At 44.4% G+C, this 22,240-nt stretch overlaps 2 protein-coding genes across 2 annotated transcripts; both read left to right on the forward strand.

Annotated features, from left to right (window-relative positions):
- The first annotated feature begins 2,813 nt into the window (after window positions 1-2,813).
- Window positions 2,814-3,467, forward strand: ins (preproinsulin). Its single transcript, XM_026357607.1, has 2 exons — window positions 2,814-2,997; window positions 3,301-3,467. Exons 1-2 carry the CDS (start codon window positions 2,814-2,816, stop codon window positions 3,465-3,467), a joined length of 351 nt encoding a protein of 116 aa, XP_026213392.1.
- A 779-nt stretch (window positions 3,468-4,246) lies between these two features.
- nipal4 (NIPA like domain containing 4) lies at window positions 4,247-18,862 on the forward strand. The gene is made up of 10 exons (XM_026357522.1): window positions 4,247-4,451; window positions 7,692-7,790; window positions 8,899-9,036; window positions 10,025-10,081; window positions 10,530-10,620; window positions 10,842-11,002; window positions 14,357-14,524; window positions 14,962-15,041; window positions 15,122-15,334; window positions 15,450-18,862. Exons 1-10 carry the CDS (start codon window positions 4,412-4,414, stop codon window positions 15,651-15,653), a joined length of 1,251 nt encoding a protein of 416 aa, XP_026213307.1. The 5' UTR covers window positions 4,247-4,411; the 3' UTR covers window positions 15,654-18,862.
- Window positions 18,863-22,240: the final 3,378 nt, after the last annotated feature.

Below are 22,240 nucleotides of genomic sequence, written 5' to 3' on the forward strand. Positions count from 1 at the left end.
TCCAGTGCAGTAAAATTAAATTTGCAGAAACTTCTGCTCTTTTTTCAACTGGAAGCAAAACTGGAGAGACAGGAGGATGAGATGGACAGTCTGAAGCAACAACTACAGGTGTTGTTTGGACAGTTAACACTTGATTGTACTTAAATTATTTTTCATTTAAAAAAGACACCTGCTCAATTGTGTGAATATATAAATGTGCTGTTATTTTTGATGTGGTTGGTTTATATATCTTTTATTTTATAGGTTTCAGTTTTATAGTGTTTTTATTTAGGAGACAAATAAACAGCCTGAACTAGCAGCTCTTGTCCTTCATTTGGAAACTGTTTATCTACCTGCCAAACTGGATGTACTGATTCTGAGTCGGACGCTGCACAAAGTCTTCTCCAGCACATCCCAAAGATTCTCAATGGGATTAACTCACTCAGAACCCAGTCACTCAGTGGACGTCCATGCAGTAATTATCCAGTGGGAGGTTCTTACTGATTATCTTAGTTAAATCTAAGTGGTGACTTTTTTGGGGGGGAGCAGTGTATTTTGGCTGTTTTTTCCCCTCTTCAACCCCCAAAGTTCAGTTTTTGCAGGAAGTTCTTTAGGTAACATAATTGTAAGCAGACCACAGGATAATAAACATATAGAAATATGTTTATACATATTATTAGAATATTTCCAGACTAAATCCGGTTTGTCTGACTACAGTGTTGAAACCCTTTTATGGTTAGGGTCATTTCAACAAAACCACAACCTTTCGGTGACCTCAATTTTGACCTTTTCTGTCTAAATCAAACACACAGGATTTTGAACTCAAACATAAGTTTGCAGTGTGACAATCACATGCTTTGAAACCAATCATTTCCTTTCCTAAACATAGCACTTTAATAATTCAAAATAAATCTTTTTTTAAATATATATCCTTCTTTTCACTAGTACAGATCACTCCCATCTCGAGTCTGATTATTTCTGTCTCTGGAAGATAAATGCTAACAAATGTTAGTGAGTGTTAGTGAGTGGCAGCAGATCTCTTTCTTTTCTGGGAGATCTGTAAATGTGACATCTTCACTCAGACTCAGAAGTGTTTTTATCCTCCTCTGTCATGAACAGCCTGTGGTGATGCTTTATCACGGTCAGTTAGGTTTATCTGCTAAGTGACAAACACTACAAAAAGAGCTCTGTCAGCAAGTCTGTGACACCCATTAAACTGTGTTTGGTTAGTGCTGACTCTGAGTTTCTGTGTAGTCACTGGGTGACTTTACTAGGCTATAAAATTCAATATCACATCACATTTGTAACTGATTTGGATTTTTTTTTAAATACTGTATCCTATGTCCGATGTGAAAAGTATCTAAATATATTTACTCAGTGAGTTAGATGGTTTTATTTATTAATAATAATAATAATAAAAATCATGAATAAAGAGGTAAAAAAAAATTTTACTTTAATTTCTCAAACCACTGAAGCAACCTACCTAAACCTACCTTGAGTGTTAATATGAATATGAATATTGAATTACACCGCTATGGTCAAACTGTATTTGCTCACAAAGTAGTAGTTGATTTATCTTAGAATATGAAAAGTAGATTTGCAAAATGTGTGCCAAAGGAAATGTGAATTAATGTGTCTTTCAATCCACACCTGTTATGATATAACCCTCTATAAACTCATACTAATCTAACTCCAAGGTGGGTAGATGTAAAGCTAACACTGTCAACTCAAGAGAGACAGTAATTATGGTTTGAAGGATATGGCATGAATCGTTCTCATGCTTTGTGTATCCATCCATCATCCTAACTGCTTTTAGCTGCTTCCTGAGCCTGTCCCCGTTGTCGTGTATATCATGTGATATAACTACTTTCAGTGCACTTGGTTTGAGGTGTTATCCCATGTTTTCCACCTCAGCCATGAAACAAAAAGGTTTGTTAAAATATTTTCATTACATTTGAAACATTTGCATTCCAACTCCATTTTTAAAATACAACATTAATGGAAAAAATTAAAGATGTGATATCTGCTTTGCGGTGAGTTGGCACATGTTGGACTGCTGTGCTCAGCAGAAGTGCATACAGGTTAGTATTTGTCAGTAAGAGGTGATCAGATTAGGTCGGCTCATTAGCTCTGCTTGTTTTACTAAGTGCTGAAACCAGTCGATCAGAACTCCCTTTGTGCTGACAGGCAGATGATCTGTCACGTTTCCGTCACTTCTGCAGACGTAGACTTCCATCCATCTACTGATCCTAAACCTTGCTATGAGCTCTACTTGCATCTCACCAAGTCTTCATCATCAAATGTGTTGATCTCATTTGTGGGGACTTGTCCCTGGAGGAGATCCGACCCCACAATGTTACCAACAGATTTATGTCTCCACAATAGCAGTAATACAGGCTCACACACACACAGAGCAGTGGGTGTGTCCAGGTGGAGGTGACGGAGGATATATGGAGGGGGGAGATCCACTGTTCTGCCTCACACCACCCAGCTCACAGCTGCCCTGCTACTGCTCCTCCTGTTCATCAGACGCTCCTCTTCCTCCTTCGAATCTGCAGGTGAGTTTCAGCTCCTTGGCTACACCTGCATCTTCTCCTCCATCTCCACCATGTACTCCTCCATCCTCTTCTCTGTGTACTCCTCCTCCATCTGTTTCTCCATCTACTCCCTCTCCTCCTCTTTCATCACTTCCATCTTCTACTATCTTTCTCTTCGTCTACCTCCACCTCTATGTTGCCCTCCGTCCTCTCCTTTGTCTAGATTTAGACACCTCCACCTGTCGTATCTATTCTTCATCCACACCTCCGTGTCCTCCTTTGGGCTTTAGTTACAGCATGGCGACACTGTGGCTCCAGTCTGTCTCTCTGCTGGTTTTACTGGTTGTGTCGTGGCCGGGTTCTCAGGCCATGACCCCCCCGCAGCACCTGTGTGGCTCTCACCTGGTCGACGCCCTCTACCTGGTCTGTGGTGAAAGAGGCTTCTTCTACAACCCCAGAAGAGAAGTCGACCCCCTGCTGGGTGAGAACACCGACTAAAGAACGAATTATTCATTTAACTTCCGTGATTCATTTCCACGTTTCCTGATCACGTTGAAGCTGCAGCTGTCGACCGTGTGTGAGACGAATGTTAACGGACTAAACTTTTACAAACGCGTCGTCGTTCCTTCTGAACACAGAACAATAAAGTTACTCGCTGGACTTTCTGAGCTCGTCGCACTGTGTTTCATCAGATTGTTGAAGGTAGACTGACGTTGGTGTTGAGCTGCTTCACTTCAGCCCAGCCTGATAACCTCTACAAACCCCTGTCTCTTTACTCCATCAGGTTTCCTCCCGCCGAAGACGGGTGGAGCTGCAGCCACGGGTGGAGAGAACGAGGTGGCCGAGTTCCCCTTCAAGGACCAGATGGAGATGATGGTAAAGCGAGGCATCGTGGAGCAGTGCTGCCGCAAACCCTGCAACATTTTTGACCTGCAGAACTACTGCAACTGAACAGCGTTCAGCCTGACCCCCACCTCCACCCCCACCTCCACCCTTGCATCATGCTGTTGTCTCTGTCAAATGAAGAGCTGAGAAATGGATGAAATTATTTTTCCTAGAAAATAAAGTTTTGTGAAATGAGGACATTTGTACTCATAATTCCCGTGTTGATACCGACCACTGGTGCAGCAGTACCATATACTGTGGCTGTGGTTCAGTTGGTGGAGAGATGAGATGTGTTGAGCACAGCAACTCTTGCGTGTGTAAAGAACAAGTGAAGTCTTCTCTTTTGGCTACAGAACAAGCCATTTATTCTTCATAGGAACTTTATCGTCGGCTCTATACATCCGACATAGGTCACAACAATCACTCACATACACATGTACCGTAAACCGGTAATAACGTCGCACATCACATCCTCATCACTACCGTAAACAACAATGAGTAAGAGCGCACATAATACACATACTAGTCTCAACAAGATGGTTCTGAACTCCAGGGTTCCCCCTGGTTCCTGCTTTAATGGATCAGTTATTATTATTCATATTTTCTGTCCAGCTCTGGCTCATCAACACTGATCCTGACTCACTCTCTCTCTTCTCATCACTGTGGTGAATATTTCATTTGCAGTTAAATGAATTAAATTAAATTTCTTTTGGTTGTAAATAAATATTTCACTGTGTCGGTTCGTTTTATCGACGTGCACTTCCTGTGTTGGTGCGCTGGGCGGAGCAGCTCACACACCTGCAGGCTCCAGCGGGAGGGGCGGGTTCAGGTGTCGCCTGTCCCCTGGTTCCCTGTTACTGAAACAAGGAAGCATCAGTTCACTGTGCGGACAGGACGCGCTGACACCGAATCGTCGTAGACCCGGTCCAGTGCTGCAGGGGGACAAGGTCTGGTTCTAGACGTGTTACCTTCCAAATCCAAATCCACTTCCCGGTGAACACACGGACACGATGCGGGATGTTCAGCTGAATAACGAGACGTGCAGGAACGGTAAGGGGGGGGGGGGTACTGGTTACTGGTTACTAGAACCAACCATGTTGGATTATTAATGTATGTTATAAGAACCGGTAGAGACAGGACTACTTTGAATTGTATCTTTACATTCATTGAACAGCAGCAGCTGTTGGAAACCTCACACCTATTTAACTGAGGTCACCACAGTATCTTCAGTAACGACGGAACCTGACCTTCACCTTTAATTCAAGGAGTTTAACCAAAGTATTAAGTCAACCATTTTGGAATTACAGCTGTTTTTTTTATAATTAATAACAAACTCTTAAATAAGAAAAAAAACACCAGATTAGATTTTGCAATATTCTGGAATCAGATTCTTTGGACTGATGGGAACAGAAAAATATTAAGAAGGAAACAAATCCGAAGCAACTATCATGTGTGAAACGCCGTGGAGGCAGTGTTATGGTATGGGCGTGTATGGCTGCCGATGATGTGGCTGCTGATAAAGGTCTCATGATGAATTCGGAGGTGTATAGGATGCAGCTTCACAGTACAGATGATCCTAAACCTACAGCTAACTGCTTCAACCAGTCACCTCATCTCAACCCAACAGCAGATTTTCACATCGTTAAATGTTAATCATACAAATACTTAAAATCCCTTCAATCAAAGCTGAACGTCTTGTGACAGTTTACAGATGCCAAATTACAATAGTTACATCGCTGTTCAAATACTTCTGGACCTGACTGTGATGTTGTCAGTTTACTAAGTTGCTCTGATGTCTGCACACAACAACTGTTTCCTGTCCGTCCTGGAAGACGGTTTCTGTTCCCACTGAGGCAAATTGGGGAATGAGAGGATTTGATAAATGTACTATATTATTAATTTGTACTGTAATCACCCAAACTACTTAATTTAATGATTAGATAAGTTCCATGCTTGTGGTAATGCTGCAGATATTTTTATAATTAAGCAGCAAAACAAAAATAATAATCACATTGTAATAAATGCTGTGAATCTCTAGAGGAAATAATATTTGGATTTTGGTTGAAAGTAAAAATGCAGCGATGGCTTTGATGGTTCTGGACTCATCCTGAACCTCCTGAGCTCCGGTGCTTTGTTTCACTGGAAACTGTGAATATATGTGTGAGAGATCAGGTTGATAAGGCCACCAACACATTAGGATGTAAATCATTGATGAAGCTACTGCTGCTGTGTCTGTCAGGAATCAGAGATCAGGTCCAGTGTCCCAGTTTAAGCCCTCGGTGTAAACTAGCCTAGTGTTTTTTCATGGTGCTTTGGTAAATAAAAGTCACACTCTACTATTTCCTGCTGCACCTTTTGCTGTGATCACAGCACATGTCCACGTTTGAGCTTGTTTTGATGATGGGATCAGACCAGTTCTCGTCGTTAACCGTTCCTCGATTCTTGCTTCTTGAATAACAACACATCTGCTTTCATTGACTGGATCTTTAGCATTTAGCCTTTTTTCCAAGCTACACTGAAAATGTGACTTGTGGTCTGATCATTTACCTTTTCAAACCTCAGTCTGAAGAAATCAAAACCTTCCGAGGGACTGTGGCTCAGTAGGGCAATCATCTACAAACCCTGGGGTCGGTGGTTCGACTCCTGACTCCCCTGATTAGAGTCCCCGGACACTTTCATATCAGAAACTTTGACTTCCATCTTTCTGCTTCCCAGTAATTTTCACGTGAACTAGAAACTCTGCTCCTAGACGTGTGTTAACTCAGCCTCAGTGTTGACGGTGTAAATACTGAACTACTCTCCCTGGTCACGCTCACTCTCTCCTGTCCTCATGTAACTCTCATCAGCACAGTGGTCAAACCGGTATTACACAACACACAAATGAAATGTTTGAACGGATTCACAGAGAGGTGCTGTGCAAACACTCTGACGTCTCTCGTCTCTTCATTCTATTCTTTAATTCGCTCTGAGAAACAACCACATCATAGTGGTATATATATAAAATCAGAATCTTATGCAGCAAGTCAAGTGAAAGAACCTAGTTCTTAAGTAATGTTGGGTTTGATTGGTGTATTTGTATTTATTTCTGATGTGTAGTAGAAGAACAGACCAAACAAACTACCAATAAGAAATAAAATAGAAGTTAGGTAACTTTTACTTTCAGCTTCTGTTCCAACAGTTTGGAGCATAAACACTAAAAGCTGCTCCAAAGTTTTTGTTGTGCTGTGCAACAAGGTGCTGATGTGTTTGCTTTATTTCCAAAGTGCAGACGCTGACCTCACTGTTCAAATACCTGTACCTGTATGTACTTTCAGTTTGGATTAGCACATTTTCCTACTGTGGGGGCAGGTTGGTTCCTCATGACCCCTGTCTGGAAACCAGATATCATACCTGTGAACTTCATCTTTTGTAAAATGTAAAGATGAACCATGAACACACTCGAGGAAGTTACAGTGGTCAATAAATGACAATAAACAACCAGAGGAGAAGGGCAGAAGCAGAACTCATCAGCGGTGTGGACTGGGTGGATTTTGATTCGAGTTGATGGCTGAGCGATAATGAGCAGAGCAGCCTGGTGCAGGTGGAGCGGTGGAGCTTTAATTCTGCAGGCAGAAGAACAGAGTGTGTGTGTGTGTGTGTGTGTTTCTTCATGATGCAACAACAGGACCTGGATGACCACAGACCCCCAACCCTCCAAACCCTGTTCTATGCGGTACCATATGGTTCCATCTGTTGGATCAGTTCTTGCCCCAGTAGCTTTCATATCACTGTACATGCTCATGAATGGGGTGTTGTGTACACACAGGAGGAGGTTGTTTGTTGAGTTCAAACAGTTGAGTCTTTTTGCCAGAATCACTGAATTATTTAAAGATGAGTAAAGTTTAACCACATGGTGGAAGATTTATCTCGGTGTGGTGAACTAACAGGACTAAATTACAGCTGACTCCCTAATTACTGATACAAGAACCTAAGACCATAAAAAGGAACCAGGATGTGAATAATTGAGACTCCGTAGGGTTTTAGAACTGGGTTCAAATACGTTCTTCACAGGTCACTTTGTAATAAACTCGTTTACAGAACCGAGGAAGGATCAGCGTCAACTGTGCAGCAGCACATCTCGCACCCCGCAGTCCGACAGACTCAGCTCATTCATAGGTTCATAGGTTGGAGGGAAAACCTCCTGTGGTTCGATACCCACCGCTAAACTGTACCACAATGTGGGAGTCTGTTAAAAGTCAAGGAGAAATGGTTCAGACAGAGTATGACTAGGTCCGTGCTGTGTCTCTGCAGGGTCGGTGAGGCTGTGGTGTGACTCCCAGTCTGTGGTGTGTTTGCTCACTGGAGATCCCACCCTGCTCTGCACACACCTGAACACGAGCACACAAACAGGTAAATCTTAAACACACACACACACACACACCTGTTACCTACATGGACAGAAGGCTCTTTGTTCAGAGTTAAAGTTTATTAAGGCTGAATGTCTTTTTTCGTGGTTCAGACTCTACACTGCTTCGTTCTAACATTTCATGTCTAAGCAGGTTCAACACAAAGTCTACTGATGAATGTGTGAGTTTTGTACAGGGTCAAACTAACCTTGCTGTCTCATGGACACCATGTAACACTAATACTTGTTGGTACTAATCAGCTGATGTGGATCTAGCTCTGATCACCTCTACAGGAACTTAACGAGTTTACATCATTCTGCTTCTCTGTCTTTTGTTCTTCATCCTCTTTGGGTGAGTTCCTGAAACTAGATTTTCAGAAGGTGATGGTAGTTCCAGGTACTGTGTGTGTGCAGCACGATAAACAAGGTGTAAATAACACAGTGTATTCATAATTTACAGCTTATCAAAGTATACAGGTGTCCAGGACATATTGTACCGTGCTCTCATCTGAAGTTTAGTGAAGTTGATGTCGTGTAACAGACGTGTTCTCTCGTGTCTGTTACACACATTCGCAGCCTGTTCTGTGATCTAATCAGTTACTGATTGTGCAGCACTCGTTACCAACGTGTAAAATCAAACCTGATTTTGTGTTTTATTCTGAAAAATCAGTGGACTGTTGCACCGTGACCTGTCATGTGTTTATGACATCAGCAGGAAAGTGTGTCTGAACCTCAGTGCTCACATGTTATATATGTTATCTGATAGTTTCCACATTTTAGACTCAGACTGATTTAAACTGAAATGATATTTAACACTAGGAGCATCATTTTAATTGAAATCATTTAAAACTTCTGAGATAATGAGAGCAGGAGCGGGGAGCTGAAACAGTTTAGTTCTAGTTAACGTTCATCTGCTTCTCTTGATATTTGTCTGTGCTGAACTCATTTCATTAGGGATTAATCCGCTGAATATTTTGATGGCGGAACTTAGAGGTGAAAATCATATTTCAGATGTCCCAACAAATATAAAATAAAATCAGATTTTTTATTATTTAGTTATACTGCAGGTCCACTCCTCCTTAACACACAGTCAGCGACTCTGTTTGTCTCCAGATGTGCAGACGAGCAGAACCTACAAGCTGTGGCTGGGTCTGACTCTGGCGCTGCTATCGGCCTTCCTCATTGGTGGGAGCGTCATCCTCAAGAAGAAAGCCCTCCTCCGATTGGCCAGGAACGGACACACCAGAGCAGGTGAGCAGAGCTGGGTGTCATAGCAAGAGGTCTCACTCCTGCCTGAATATTACTGATTGCTTCATATCGAGGTGTTTTGTTGAGATTAAAGGTGCAGATCCTCCAGAGTCGCATCCGAACGTTTTAGACAACATTTAGTTCCATGAGGTTCAGACGGTCTGATCGCTGCGTCGTCACTGTCCCACAGGGTCCGAGCTTCTGCAAGTCATTTTCAAGGCAGCGTTTTGAAATAAGAAGAAAGTAGAAGTGGATTTAAGTGTTCAGAACATGAAGGGATGAACACCATGAGCTTCAGTGAGACTTCTAATCAGTTACAGCTGGTTTGGTGTTGACGGACGTAACAACAGTGACTTGTTTGTTTCAAAGTGCTCGTGTCATTATTGGTAATATAAGGCAGGATCCAGGTCTAGGAGGATCCCACAGGACGCCACCCGCTGACTCATCAGGAGCATGCCCAGACGCTGACAGGAATGCATCCAGCCACACACTGAGCCTCTTTCTGAGTCGCTCTGATTGACCTCAATGTGCTCAGATGTGTACAGAAGTGGGGAAACAGAGAGTTGCTCAATGCACATAAACCAGTTTTACCTAATTACTCTGTCGTGCTCGTGTTCATTCTATATTATTATGAGATGCTGATTTAATTTCTCATTTATCCACATTGCACTGGAATCAGTATTATCAAAGTCGTCCAGCTGTTTCTTTCCTCAGCTCCAGGGGTCCTAAGTCATGTCTGGGTCTACAGGGCTGGATCTGGAAAGTAATCAGGGGATTCCTGAAGCACCCCTATCGGCTCAGAGTGAAGGAGCATTGACTCCACCTTAAGTTACCTCTGGATGTGGATTCTGTACTCAGCACCTTAAGTCCCAAGCACGTCACTGCTGAAACCTCACGAATCCACTCGTCGACCTCACGCTTTATTTAATTTTACTTATAATAAAAGCAAAAACTACTTTACGTTTTCTCTAAACTCTGACTGTGTGTGTAGGTGATGGAGGTCATGGATACCTGAAGGACTGGCTGTGGTGGGGAGGACTGTTAACCAGTAAGAACTCCATTTCTGTCTGAACAGTTTTACACCTACATTCATTTAATAAATGATGCTCATTAATAATAAGAATAATACATTTGGTGCCTCATGACACTAAAGGTCAGTGTACAAATAAAAGCAGATGGTTAATTACAGTGAAATACAGCAAAAGTCAAGGAAGATAAAATACAAATGGAAAAGATCCAATAAAGAAATAAACACAGCTGCAGCAGCGAGCGTGGATATCTGTCGATCATAGAGGGCGGGGAACAGGTCTTCTGTTTTACAGACATGTACATGTGTGAAAGATGAATCGATCGTGATGTCAGTAAAGAGAAAACAAACTTCTTCTCCAGGACAGAGTTGAATTAAATCTAATAATAATAATAATGATAATAATGATAAGTTATTAGTGGTTCTATCATCTGTCCCATCTGTTGATGAACCTGATCTCTGTCCACAGTGGGTGCAGGAGAGGCCTGTAACTTTGTCGCCTACATGTTTGCTCCAGCCACGTTGGTGACTCCGCTGGGCGCCCTGAGTGTCCTCATCAGGTACTTTTTCAGACACGTGGTGGGGGGGGACTGAACCGATGAGGAATTTATAGAGAGAGTTTGTAAATGGAACAGCAGGTGAAATTAGAGCTTGGTACAGAAAGATTATTTATCACATTGGTGGTTTGTTGTCCTGTAGCTGCATTAAAGTCGTTTAAAGGTCACACCGACGGACAGCTGTTCTTTTCAAGGTGGTTTTAATCAGCGTCTGTGTCTTTCAGTGCAGTTCTGTCCTCCTACCTGCTGGGGGAGGTACTGAACCTGTTGGGGAAGCTCGGCTGTTTCCTGTGTGTGCTGGGGAGCATCCTGTTGGTTATTCATGCTCCTGAGGAACAGGAAGTGACATCACTAAAGGACATGACCAATAAGTTGCTGGAGCCCGGTAAGACCATGGATGGGAGAACATAGAGAACAGAGATCACAGAGAACATAGGAAGGACACAGAGAACAGAGAACACAGAGGAAGGACACAGAGAACAGAGAACACAGAGGAAGGACACAGAGAACAGAGAACACAGAGGAAGGACACAGAGAACAGAGAACACAGAGAACACACAGAACACAGAGAACACAGAGGAAGGACACAGAGGAAGGACACAGAGAACAGAGAACACAGAGGAAGGACACAGAGAACAGAGAACACAGAGGAAGGACACAGAGAACAGAGAACACAGAGAACACAGAGGAAGGACACAGAGAACAGAGAACACAGAGGAAGGACACAGATAACACACAGAACACAGAGGAAGGACACAGATAACACACAGAACACAGAGAACACAGAGGAAGGACACAGAGAACACACAGAACACAGAGAACACAGAGGAAGGACACAGAGAACACACAGAACACAGAGAACACAGAGGAAGGACACAGAGAACAGAGAACACAGAGGAAGGACACAGAGAACAGAGAACACAGAGGAAGGACACAGAGAACAGAGAACACAGAGAACAGAGAGGAAGGACACAGAGAACACAGAGAACAGAGGAAGGACACAGAGAACAGAGAGAACAGAGAACACAGAGAACAGAGAGGAAGGACACAGAGAACACAGAGAACAGAGGAAGGACACAGAGAACAGAGAGAACAGAGAACCAGCACAGAGAACAGAGAGGAAGGACACAGGAGAAACACAGAGGAAGGACACAGAGAGAGCACAGAGAACACAGAGGAAGGACACAGAGAAAACAGAGAAAAGAGGAGGACAGACAGAGAACAGAGAACAGAGAGGAAGGACACAGAGAACACAGAGAACAGAGGAAGGACACAGAGAACACAGAGAACAGAGAACACAGAGGAAGGACACAGATAACACAGAGAACACAGAGGAAGGACACAGATAACACAGAGAACACAGAGGAAGGACACAGAGAACAGAGAACACAGAGGAAGGACAGAGAGAACAGAGAACACACAGAACACAGAGGAAGGACACAGAGAACACAGAGGAAGGACACAGATAACACACAGAACACAGAGGAAGGACACAGATAACACACAGAACACAGAGAACACAGAGGAAGGACACAGATAACACACAGAACACAGAGAACACAGAGGAAGGACACAGAACACAGAGAACACAGAGGAAGGACACAGAGAACACAGAGAACACAGAGGAAGGACACAGAGAACAGAGAACACAGAGGAAGGACACAGAGAACACAGAGGAAGGACACAGAGAACAGAGAACACACAGAACACAGAGAACACAGAGGAAGGACACAGATAACACACAGAACACAGAGAACACAGAGAACAGAGAGGAAGGACACAGAGAACAGACAACACACAGAACACAGAGAACAGAGAGGAAGGACACAGAGAACAGAGAGGAAGGAGACAGAGAACAGAGAACACACAGAACACAGAGAACACAGAGGAAGGACACAGAGAACACACAGAACACAGAGAACAGAGGAAGGACACAGAGAACAGAGAACACAGAGGAAGGACACAGAGAACAGAGAACACAGAGAACAGAGGAAGGACACAGAGAACAGAGAGAACAGAGAACACACAGAACAGAGAACACACAGAACACAGAGGAAGGACACAGATAACACACAGAACACAGAGGAAGGACACAGAGAACAGAGAACACACAGAACACAGAGAACAGAGAACACAGAGGAAGGACACAGATAACACACAGAACACAGAGAACACAGAGGAAGGACACAGAGAACAGAGAACACACAGAACACAGAGAACACAGAGGAAGGACACAGAGAACAGAGAACACACAGAACACAGAGGAAGGACACAGAGAACACACAGAACACAGAGAACACAGAGGAAGGACACAGAGAACACAGAGAACAGAGAACACACAGAACACAGAGAACACAGACGAAGGACACAGAGAACAGAGAACACACAGAACACAGAGAACTCAAAGAACAGAGAACACAGAGGAAGGACACAGAGAACACACAGAACACAGAGAACATAGAACAGAGGAAGGACACAGAGAACAGAGAGAACAGAGAACACACAGAACACAGAGGAAGGACACAGAGAACACACAGAACACAGAGAACACAGAGGAAGGACACAGAGAACAGAGAACACAGAGGAAGGACACAGAGAACAGAGAACACAGAGAACAGAGGAAGGACACAGAGAACAGAGAGAACAGAGAACACACAGAACAGAGAACACACAGAACACAGAGGAAGGACACAGATAACACACAGAACACAGAGGAAGGACACAGATAACAGAGAACACACAGAACACAGAGAACAGAGAACACAGAGGAAGGACACAGATAACACACAGAACACAGAGAACACAGAGGAAGGACACAGAGAACAGAGAACACACAGAACACAGAGAACACAGAGGAAGGACACAGAGAACAGAGAACACACAGAACACAGAGGAAGGACACAGAGAACACACAGAACACAGAGAACACAGAGGAAGGACACAGAGAACACAGAGAACAGAGAACACACAGAACACAGAGAACTCAAAGAACAGAGAACACAGAGGAAGGACACAGAGAACACACAGAACACAGAGAACATAGAACAGAGGAAGGACACAGAGAACAGAGAGAACAGAGAACACACAGAACACAGAGGAAGGACACAGATAACACACAGAACACAGAGAACACAGAGGAAGGACACAGATAACACAGAGAACACAGAGGAAGGACACAGAGAACACAGAGAACACAGAGGAAGGACACAGAGAACAGAGAACACAGAGAACACAGAGGAAGGACACAGAGAACACAGAGGAAGGACACAGAGAACAGAGAACACAGAGAACAGAGGAAGGACACAGAGAACACACAGAACACAGAGAACACAGAGGAAGGACACAGAGAACAGAGAACACAGAGGAAGGACACAGATAACACAGAGAACACAGAGGAAGGACACAGAACACAGAGAACACAGAGGAAGGACACAGAGAACACAGAGAACACAGAGGAAGGACACAGAGAACAGAGAACACAGAGGAAGGACACAGATAACACACAGAACACACAGAGCACACAGAACACAGAGAACAGAGGAAGGACACAGAGAACACAGAGGAAGGACACAGAGAACAACACAAAAGCAGAACACAGACTCACATGTACCCACGTTCCCCCCGTGTTGTTCCTGTCCCGTCTCCTGAGGTTCTTCTTTGCAGCAGCCGTGCTCCAGCTGATCCACCGCTGTGTCTGTGTCTTGTGGCGTGTGTTTTCTGTCCGACGTGTGTTCCTCAGGTTTCCTCGTGTACGCGTCAGCCGTGTTGCTGTTGTGTGCGGTTCTCGTGATGTACGCCTGTCCTCGGTTTGGTCGGTCCAACATCCTCGTCTACATCGGCATCTGCTCGCTGCTCGGAGCCTTCACCGTCTCCTCTGTGAAAGGTCTCGCCATCGCCATTAATACAGGTGAGAAACGGTTCCCGCTCATTTGAAGTGTGTGTTGATGTTAAAGGTGCCCTGTGTTCTTTTAGGACTTCGGCCACAGACAAACGAAATCCGTCCATTTCCAGTTTTCAGTTCAGCTGAAATGAATTTGCATGTTTTCTTTCCTGCAGCGGCTCTGGTAACACGTCCTTGTTTTGCATTCGTTTGTTAACACGAGAGCAAAAGAAACTGACGACTGAAGTGACCATTGAACGCCTCACAGACGTCCAATTTAACTTATTTAAATCCTGTGCTGCTCATTAAAACCACCTGAAAAAGTCTCTCTAGCTTTCCGGTCATGTAAAAACGTCACCGGTGAGGCTGCTGTATCTGCGGCGTCATGTTCTCCTCACATTCAGTCTCACCTGAGTCATCCTCCCTCATCTTTCCTCATCCTGCTGTTTTCCGTCTCTGTCCAGCCTTTCGTGATGTCTCCGTGTTTGCTGATCCTCTCACTTGGATCCTGCTGATAACACTTGTCGTCTCCATTGTGATACAGGTGAGCTGTTTAATGCACTGTTAGCTGTCAAATGGTTTTAATGGATACACAGTTTCTAGGAGATGTGTGTCTCTGTGCAGGTGAACTACTTGAACAAGTCTCTGGACACCTTCAACACCCTCATGGTCTACCCCATCTACTACGTCCTCTTCACTTCTGTGGTTCTGTCCACCTGCATCATCCTCTTCCAGGAGTGGAGGAACATGGCGGCCGTGGACGTTGTCACCATACTCGGAGCCTTCCTGGTCATCGTGGTGGGCGTGGCCATGCTGCACCTCTTCAAAGAGATGCAGGTCAGTGGACCCCCCCCGTCCACATCAATGTGTTCAATGCTACACTTTAGATTCACTCAAATCTTTCACAGACCTGCGCAGCAGCTGTATAAATTGTTTCGTATGGTAAACGTAGGTGACGTTGAAGGAGCTGACCAATGAGCTGTCCAAGCCGGTGGAAAAGGAGGGACTTGCAGAACAGATTGCAGCCAATGGTCAAGTAGGAGGTGAAGGGTCAAGGAATAAGAAGGAGGATAAATATGGACTGATGGACAACATGGTGATCGAGAGTCTTCCTCCTATGAGAGAGGAGGGACCCAGAGTCTTCATCATCAGCTAGAAGGAGTCACTGGTTTGTGTTTTCTGGACTCTGGTGTCCACACTAATCTTCTAGGTTGATAGCATTTCACCACTGAGCTCCATCAGCTTTCACACTAAATGAATCACATAGACCTGAACATACTGTGAACCTCCAGGACCCTGAGGACAACATGACAATTTAGATCAACAGCATCATCTGAAAAAACCTCAGCTTCACCTGAAGGTGGCAACAGATGTGGGTCATTAATAACAGGGCAGCTTCTACTTCACTCACCGACTCATGTACTGTTAATAACCCGCCGGCTGAATTCTAAAGCTTTAGCTAAGATTCCAGTGATGAGGCTGTTTACTGTCAACAAATCCCATGCACTTCTGCCTCCTGTCTCTAAAGTCCATCCATCTTCTTCTGCTTATCAGGGGCTCTGGGTCATGACCAACAGGACACAAACCACTAAAAGTCCTTTCTTCAGCTGGGTGCATCCTTAGTGTCGCTGCTTCTCCACATGCAGAGGAGCCAGCTGAGATGGAAGAACGCTTGGTTTTCCCCTCGAAGAGCTAGAGGAGCAGTTTAGGGACAGGGAGGTCAGGGTTACTTTGCTAAGACTGCTACCCCCATGACCCGGATATGAAGCTATGTCTGATGATGGGGATTTTTCACAGTAGCTGCAGAAAAAGGACACCGTCCACCTCCCTGCTCTGAATTTGGATCCGTTCTAAATAAGTAATGGGCTGCAGAGCTACACCCAGACCAGAACAGCAGCCGTAACCCGAGAGCAGGTTGAACGATCTGTTGCTTACATGTAACTGGAGGTCATGTCGACAGTGCTCGCCGTCATAGGTCGGCACAATCAGAGTCTGATCCAGCAGACGTTCAGAGCTGCAGCAGGAGGCAAAAAAAATAAACGTTAGAGAAGTTACTGGGAGATCCTTCATTCACTCATTGATGTTTATTCTCAACGAGCATCAGGCAAATCAGATTCTTCAGACAGTGAAGTAAGAATAAATTTACCAACCCAACCCCCAACGGGACCCGGGGGTGGTTTTTCTGGGACAGTGCAATCTTTTTATTGTTGGTTGTGATCTTTTCATGGGATTTATTGACAGGAAGTCAAATAAAGACTAATAATTAAACCACAGTTCAAATATCTGTGGAGATTCTCAGGTGTTCAGGTCTTGGTGAGTCAGGGGCAGCTGGACTTAATGTGGTGGTCCAACACCACACTGGTTTCAGTCTTCACAACAAAGCGTTAGTTAATCTCGATAGTCCACCCTCAGCCATCGGTACTTAGTTCTAGACCACCAGACTTGTTGCCAGCCTGGAACAGGTCTTCCTGGCAGACAGCTGCTTCTTTGGCCGTCGAAGCACAAATACCTGGCTCAGCAACACACGAGGTGATGTCGACTCTACAGAGGTTAAAAACCAGAAAAACAACCAGTTATAGAGACAAGTCCAGTTTCCACTGAGCAGAATTCTATTTGAAATAAGTCGGTTCATTTCAGGAAGACGTTCTTTGCTTCGTTAATGATCACATGACGACCTAGAAGGACTTTGTCTGTTACACACTTTAAATGATGTCTCTGTGGCTCAGTGTTATATTTAACTCTGTTCCTTGAATCCATTATTTTATTTTTTTAATTTAATAGTCGAGCTGAGTTAACCTGAACGTTTTATTATAGGAAAAACTAGGTACGAGGGAGACAACTTAGTTTTTATTAGATACAGCTGCTCTTTGTTCAGAGTCGGCGTCTTTCTGTTTGTCTTCTGATTTAATCCGTTGTTCCTCTGTGCTGATGACTGGAGTCTGTGACGCAGCCACACTGTGTGACACTATGTCCGGTATTCAGTGCACACCTCGACTTTCCCAGGTGGAACAGAACGTGCTCAGACGTGAACATAGAACAAAATGAAACAGAGAAAAGGCATCGTCAACATTCGAACCCGCCAATCGGGACCAGTTTGTTTCTAAATGAATATTGTGAACCAGGTGGATCAGATCAGATGCTCTGGGAAGTTTCACTTCCCAAGTCAAATGTCACGTTTGACTTGCAAATTAGAAAATCAAAAATCTCAATGCTTAAATATGGCGGCTCGCCCAACAGAAGGTCAAGGAGACACGTTCGGACTGAGCGGAGAGTGATGGTCTGCCCCAGTTGGACGTCTTTAATCTGACGTATCGCACGGGATCAAATATCATTCAGATCAGTTGTTTTATAGCTCCCCCTGTGGCTCAGCGGTCTGTCCGTCCTAGATCTCAGAACCACCAAACTGAGCCTTTTCCCTCTTTCTGGCTTTTTCAGCATAAACGTCTGCACATGACAAAACCTGGACGGAACCTAGCTCGTCCCAGGTTTTCGTGTTATCACCTCTGTTATCAGCCATGAGCAGACTGATGTGGGTTAGTAGGCTCTAATCCACCCCCCAGTGGGCTCAGCAGGCCTTTATCCTGAGAAAGGCCTTCAGAGTCCTGTTACAATCATTAACCTGAAGCAGCAGCCCGGAAACAGCTCGGTTAGAAACATGCAACCATCAGCTGTTTCCTGTTTGCCAGTCCTCCACCTCCCGTCCTCTGCAGGTGATGTCTGGGTGCAGTTCACCTTTTACTGAAACATAATCTCTGTGAGGTAACGACCACTGACTGTGGTGAAAGCAGCTGCTGCAGGACTCTGAGTATCTGACACAGTCCAGTCTGTCCGTTTTTGTGGCTCCTGCAGTGATTGAGGTGATCGGCGGAAATTACTACTAAAACTACTTCTAGCCAGCAGAGTTAGGGGGCGCTGTTAGATAGATCCACTAGAGAAAACAGGAAGCAGCAGAAATCTGATCTGATCATTGTGGAGCGTTCAATGATTTTCTTTTGTAGCAGCGATACATTGAAAACATCCCATAATCATTCTGATCAGCTGAGACTAAAGGTCCAGACACCGACAACTGCAGCAGGAAAATCCAAACAGCACCTGAACTCGAGCTCCTCGTACTGCAGACGCACAGTTGGGTTTACTGAACGTCGAAGTTATGTGTCCACTGAGCGATGACAAGTGTTGGGCTGAACAAGCGAACAGTGTGCTGCTGACGACTGGTCTGTTCATGAGGCTCAGAGGAACAAACTGAACAAACGCTTTAGTCACAGTGTTCTCATATCTTTAAATCGCAAACTGGCTCTTTAATGTTGGTTCTAATAAATCTGTATGTTTTTATTGTATCAGTTCAATAAAGAACGACAACAACTACCTCTTTGTTTCACTGCTGTTTTCTTTTGTCCTTGTTGAATCTAACTTTATGTTAATTTTCGATCCAGTCTCGAACATGCTGAGTAACAAGAAACGTGTCTGCTGCTGGACTGATTCATGAAACCGGGTTCAGGTCTTCGCGGCCCCTCTGTGATGATCTGCAGTCGTTTGGTTTGTGATAAACAACATGAACAAAGATACAGATCTGGTTAAAACGTCCGTACGATGAGTCTTAGAGCTGTTAGTCGATGTTTTATAGGGAGCCTGAACCCGTTCTTCTCGGTCTGTGGCCCGATGCTTCTCCTGTGGGAGCTGCCTCCCTCAGAGGAGAGCTGCTGTTTTCTCCGTTCTCTCCATGGACTAATTATCCAGCAGCTGAACCGTGAGGACACAGACGGGCGTCGTCCGACGGGCTGCAGGGACTCGGTGATATCTGCACGAACTGAACTATTTGAATTGCAAACTACTGCAGAGACGCTGCAGCCTGAGCTGATCTCACACAAACACGTCAGTCAGCATTTGAAACAAATTCAGTGTTGGCAACTGTGGATCAGTCTGACAACAGGGTCACTGGTTTGATTCCTGGGTCCTCCTGAGTGTCCTTAGTTGCTACTAACATTACACCTAATCATTAGACCTAATCATTAGACCTAGTCATTAGACCTAGTCATTTTCCGTCTGTTTCCAGGAAGCTGGGAAAGCTCGATGCTGCTGTGGATCAGTGCCACAGTGTCGCTGCTTCTTCAATAACTAGTTAGTCAGAAACTCACTTCTGTTCCGGGAGCGCGCCCCGGAACCAAACCAAAACCAAAACGCATAGTGATACTTTTACTCAGTAAAACTGCAGTAAATACTGAAATACAAGTTAAATATGGTATCAGCTAAATATACCTGAAGTGACAAAAGTAAAAGCACTCGTTGTTTACTAATACTTTTTTAGGTCATCTTCGTTCAGGTGTTTTTTAATGATTCTGTGTTCTGGGTCTAATTATTCTAATGAGTAAAGTCTGATTATTATACTGGATGTATTTTAATTACTGTGGTTCTGGAAATGACTGAAGTATCAGGAGTAAAAGTACAACATATGTCTCTGAAATGTAGCAAAGTGTGAAGCATCAGAAAGTAGAAGTACAGTACAGCACTTGTTGTGTCCCCACACGTCCACCAGGTGTCACTGTGACATCAGTCACCTCCTCCCGACGTGGACATTAAAACAAACACACACACTCTTCAGACGAGTGAAGGTGTGTGTGTTCATCTCCTGCTGCCTGGTCACCAGTGCTGTCATCACCTGGATTCACCTGTGACCTGAACATCCAGTGGCAGGGTCCAGATGGATTTAGTCTGTTCTTGTGGACACAGGTGATTTTTACCTGTGGAGCTTCGTCACTGCAGCGTTTGACACGTTCCCTTAGAACTGCTGACGGAGTCGCCCGATGCTGATGAGAAAAACTCTCCACGTTGCCATAATTCCATTTTCCACACATTGATTGGTTTTCGTTAACTCCCAGACGGCGCCCATGTTTGATGGTCCTTTAAAACTCCCATAATCCTCTCTGAGGGCTCGAAGCGCCTCCGTGTGACTTTTCTTCTGATCTGACTTCTTCAACACGTTTCTATAATTCGTCATAGATTAAATCCTCGTCGCGCTGTGATTCTCTAATCTCTGCTAACATTTCAGAGTGGTTGTGTACAATTACCGTGGTGACAGATGTGGGTAATGATGCAGTAACATTAACAGACACAGTTTGTCGATGAAGTTGTTCTCCTGCAGACTCAGGTCTGATGTGGGTCATGGCTTGTTGTTGGGTCTCATGTTAAACACCTGCAGGTTAAAACTGTGATGGATTCATGAAAAGGGTCCGGCTGGACGAGGCTGGTTCCTCCCTCTGTCCACAGACGTCCACTCTGATGACTCGAGCTTCGTTGATGTGTCGACTCCTACTGAGTCATGACCCAGGTCAACCTGAATTAAAATATATAATGGGTCGAATGTAGACGCAGGTCTCCGGAGTCCTGTTGTCAGAATTTGGTCCCGAACTGTGTAAGATAACAGAATATTTAAGTTCTGAACATTTATGAAGCTGTAGAAACAGAAACGAGGCTTTGAAAGTGCGTCACCAACACTGTTGTTCCAAACAATACATTTTCATTAAATGTGCTCGACTCTCTTGAATCAATACTGGGATCAATACTCAGCCTCCCGGCGCCACGAGTCCACTGTACAGAGTTCCGACCTTTTCCAACACGGTGCGTGTAATGTCAAACAGAAAAGTTTGTTTGTGTTAAACTGATGCTGAAGTTTCACACTGAAATCTGTTTCACTGGTTTAGTCTCATGTAAACTTTTTTCTTTGCAGTGAAGAAAGGTCGACTGTGTCGTCAGCCGACCCCGAGGGATCCAGTCCTCCTCCTCCTGTTCATCTGGAAGTCTCCATGAGGACGAGCACCAGAAGGTAATGGGCCACAAACTCCTAATCAGGGCTTTTCTGGGGCTAATTGTGGGCTTTGTTTTGGCCTCGTCTGTCTCGTCCTCCCTCACAGCCGGGAGAGTAATGAGGTGTTGCGTGATATGATGCCCCCCCCCAGGACCGCAAACCAATCACCGGCAGGTCCTGGGAGCTCGTAAAGAGCAGAAGCTAATGAAAAGAAACAGGGACAGAAAGACAGAACGGTGAGAGGAAGGATGTGGTGGAAAGACGAAGATAAAGACAGAGTGTGCAGAAAAGACGGAAAAGTTAGAGAAGTGAAACGAAGGCGATCGATGAAGCACAGCAATAAAAAAGAAGAGAAGGCGAAAGAGCCACGAGGGGGTGAGCAGAAGACTCAGATGGTCTTTTATTGAGTATTCAGTATCAACAGAATCATTTGAAAAAGCCTCCAGCGTGTTTGTACTCCTTCAGTACGAGGCACCGGACTCGGTTTGATACGTCTGCTCCAGATTCTCTGAAGCAGGTCTTTGCCTCCTCACTCCACAGAACTAACTCATCAGGACTCATACAACTGGGGGCTAACTTAGTAAGACAGATGTGTCTGTGCTGTGTTTGATGTAATTCAGCAGCTGATGTTAACAGCTGCAGTGGGAGAAGACTAATTAACCAGGAACTAGTTAAAGTAGCGACTGAAAACCAGATCTGACTTTGACCGGTTGGTCCAGTCAGAAAAGTTCGACCTGATCTGGAGTCATGTGACTATTGGATGGAAAACACAAAGTGTTCTCATTTTATATGACCTGAAATCTGAGTCTTTAATTTAAATTAATTTAAGCAAACACTTGTACATCAGAAATGTACATCAGGCTGATCAGAAGTCCAGTGTCGACTGGGTCGATCAGGTTTAAAGGCTCACTGACCGATGGAAAACTGTTTGGTACTTATGT

The sequence above is a fragment of the Anabas testudineus genome, chromosome 10 (genome assembly GCF_900324465.2).
Source record: "Anabas testudineus chromosome 10, fAnaTes1.2, whole genome shotgun sequence".
Taxonomy (NCBI): domain Eukaryota; kingdom Metazoa; phylum Chordata; class Actinopteri; order Anabantiformes; family Anabantidae; genus Anabas; species Anabas testudineus.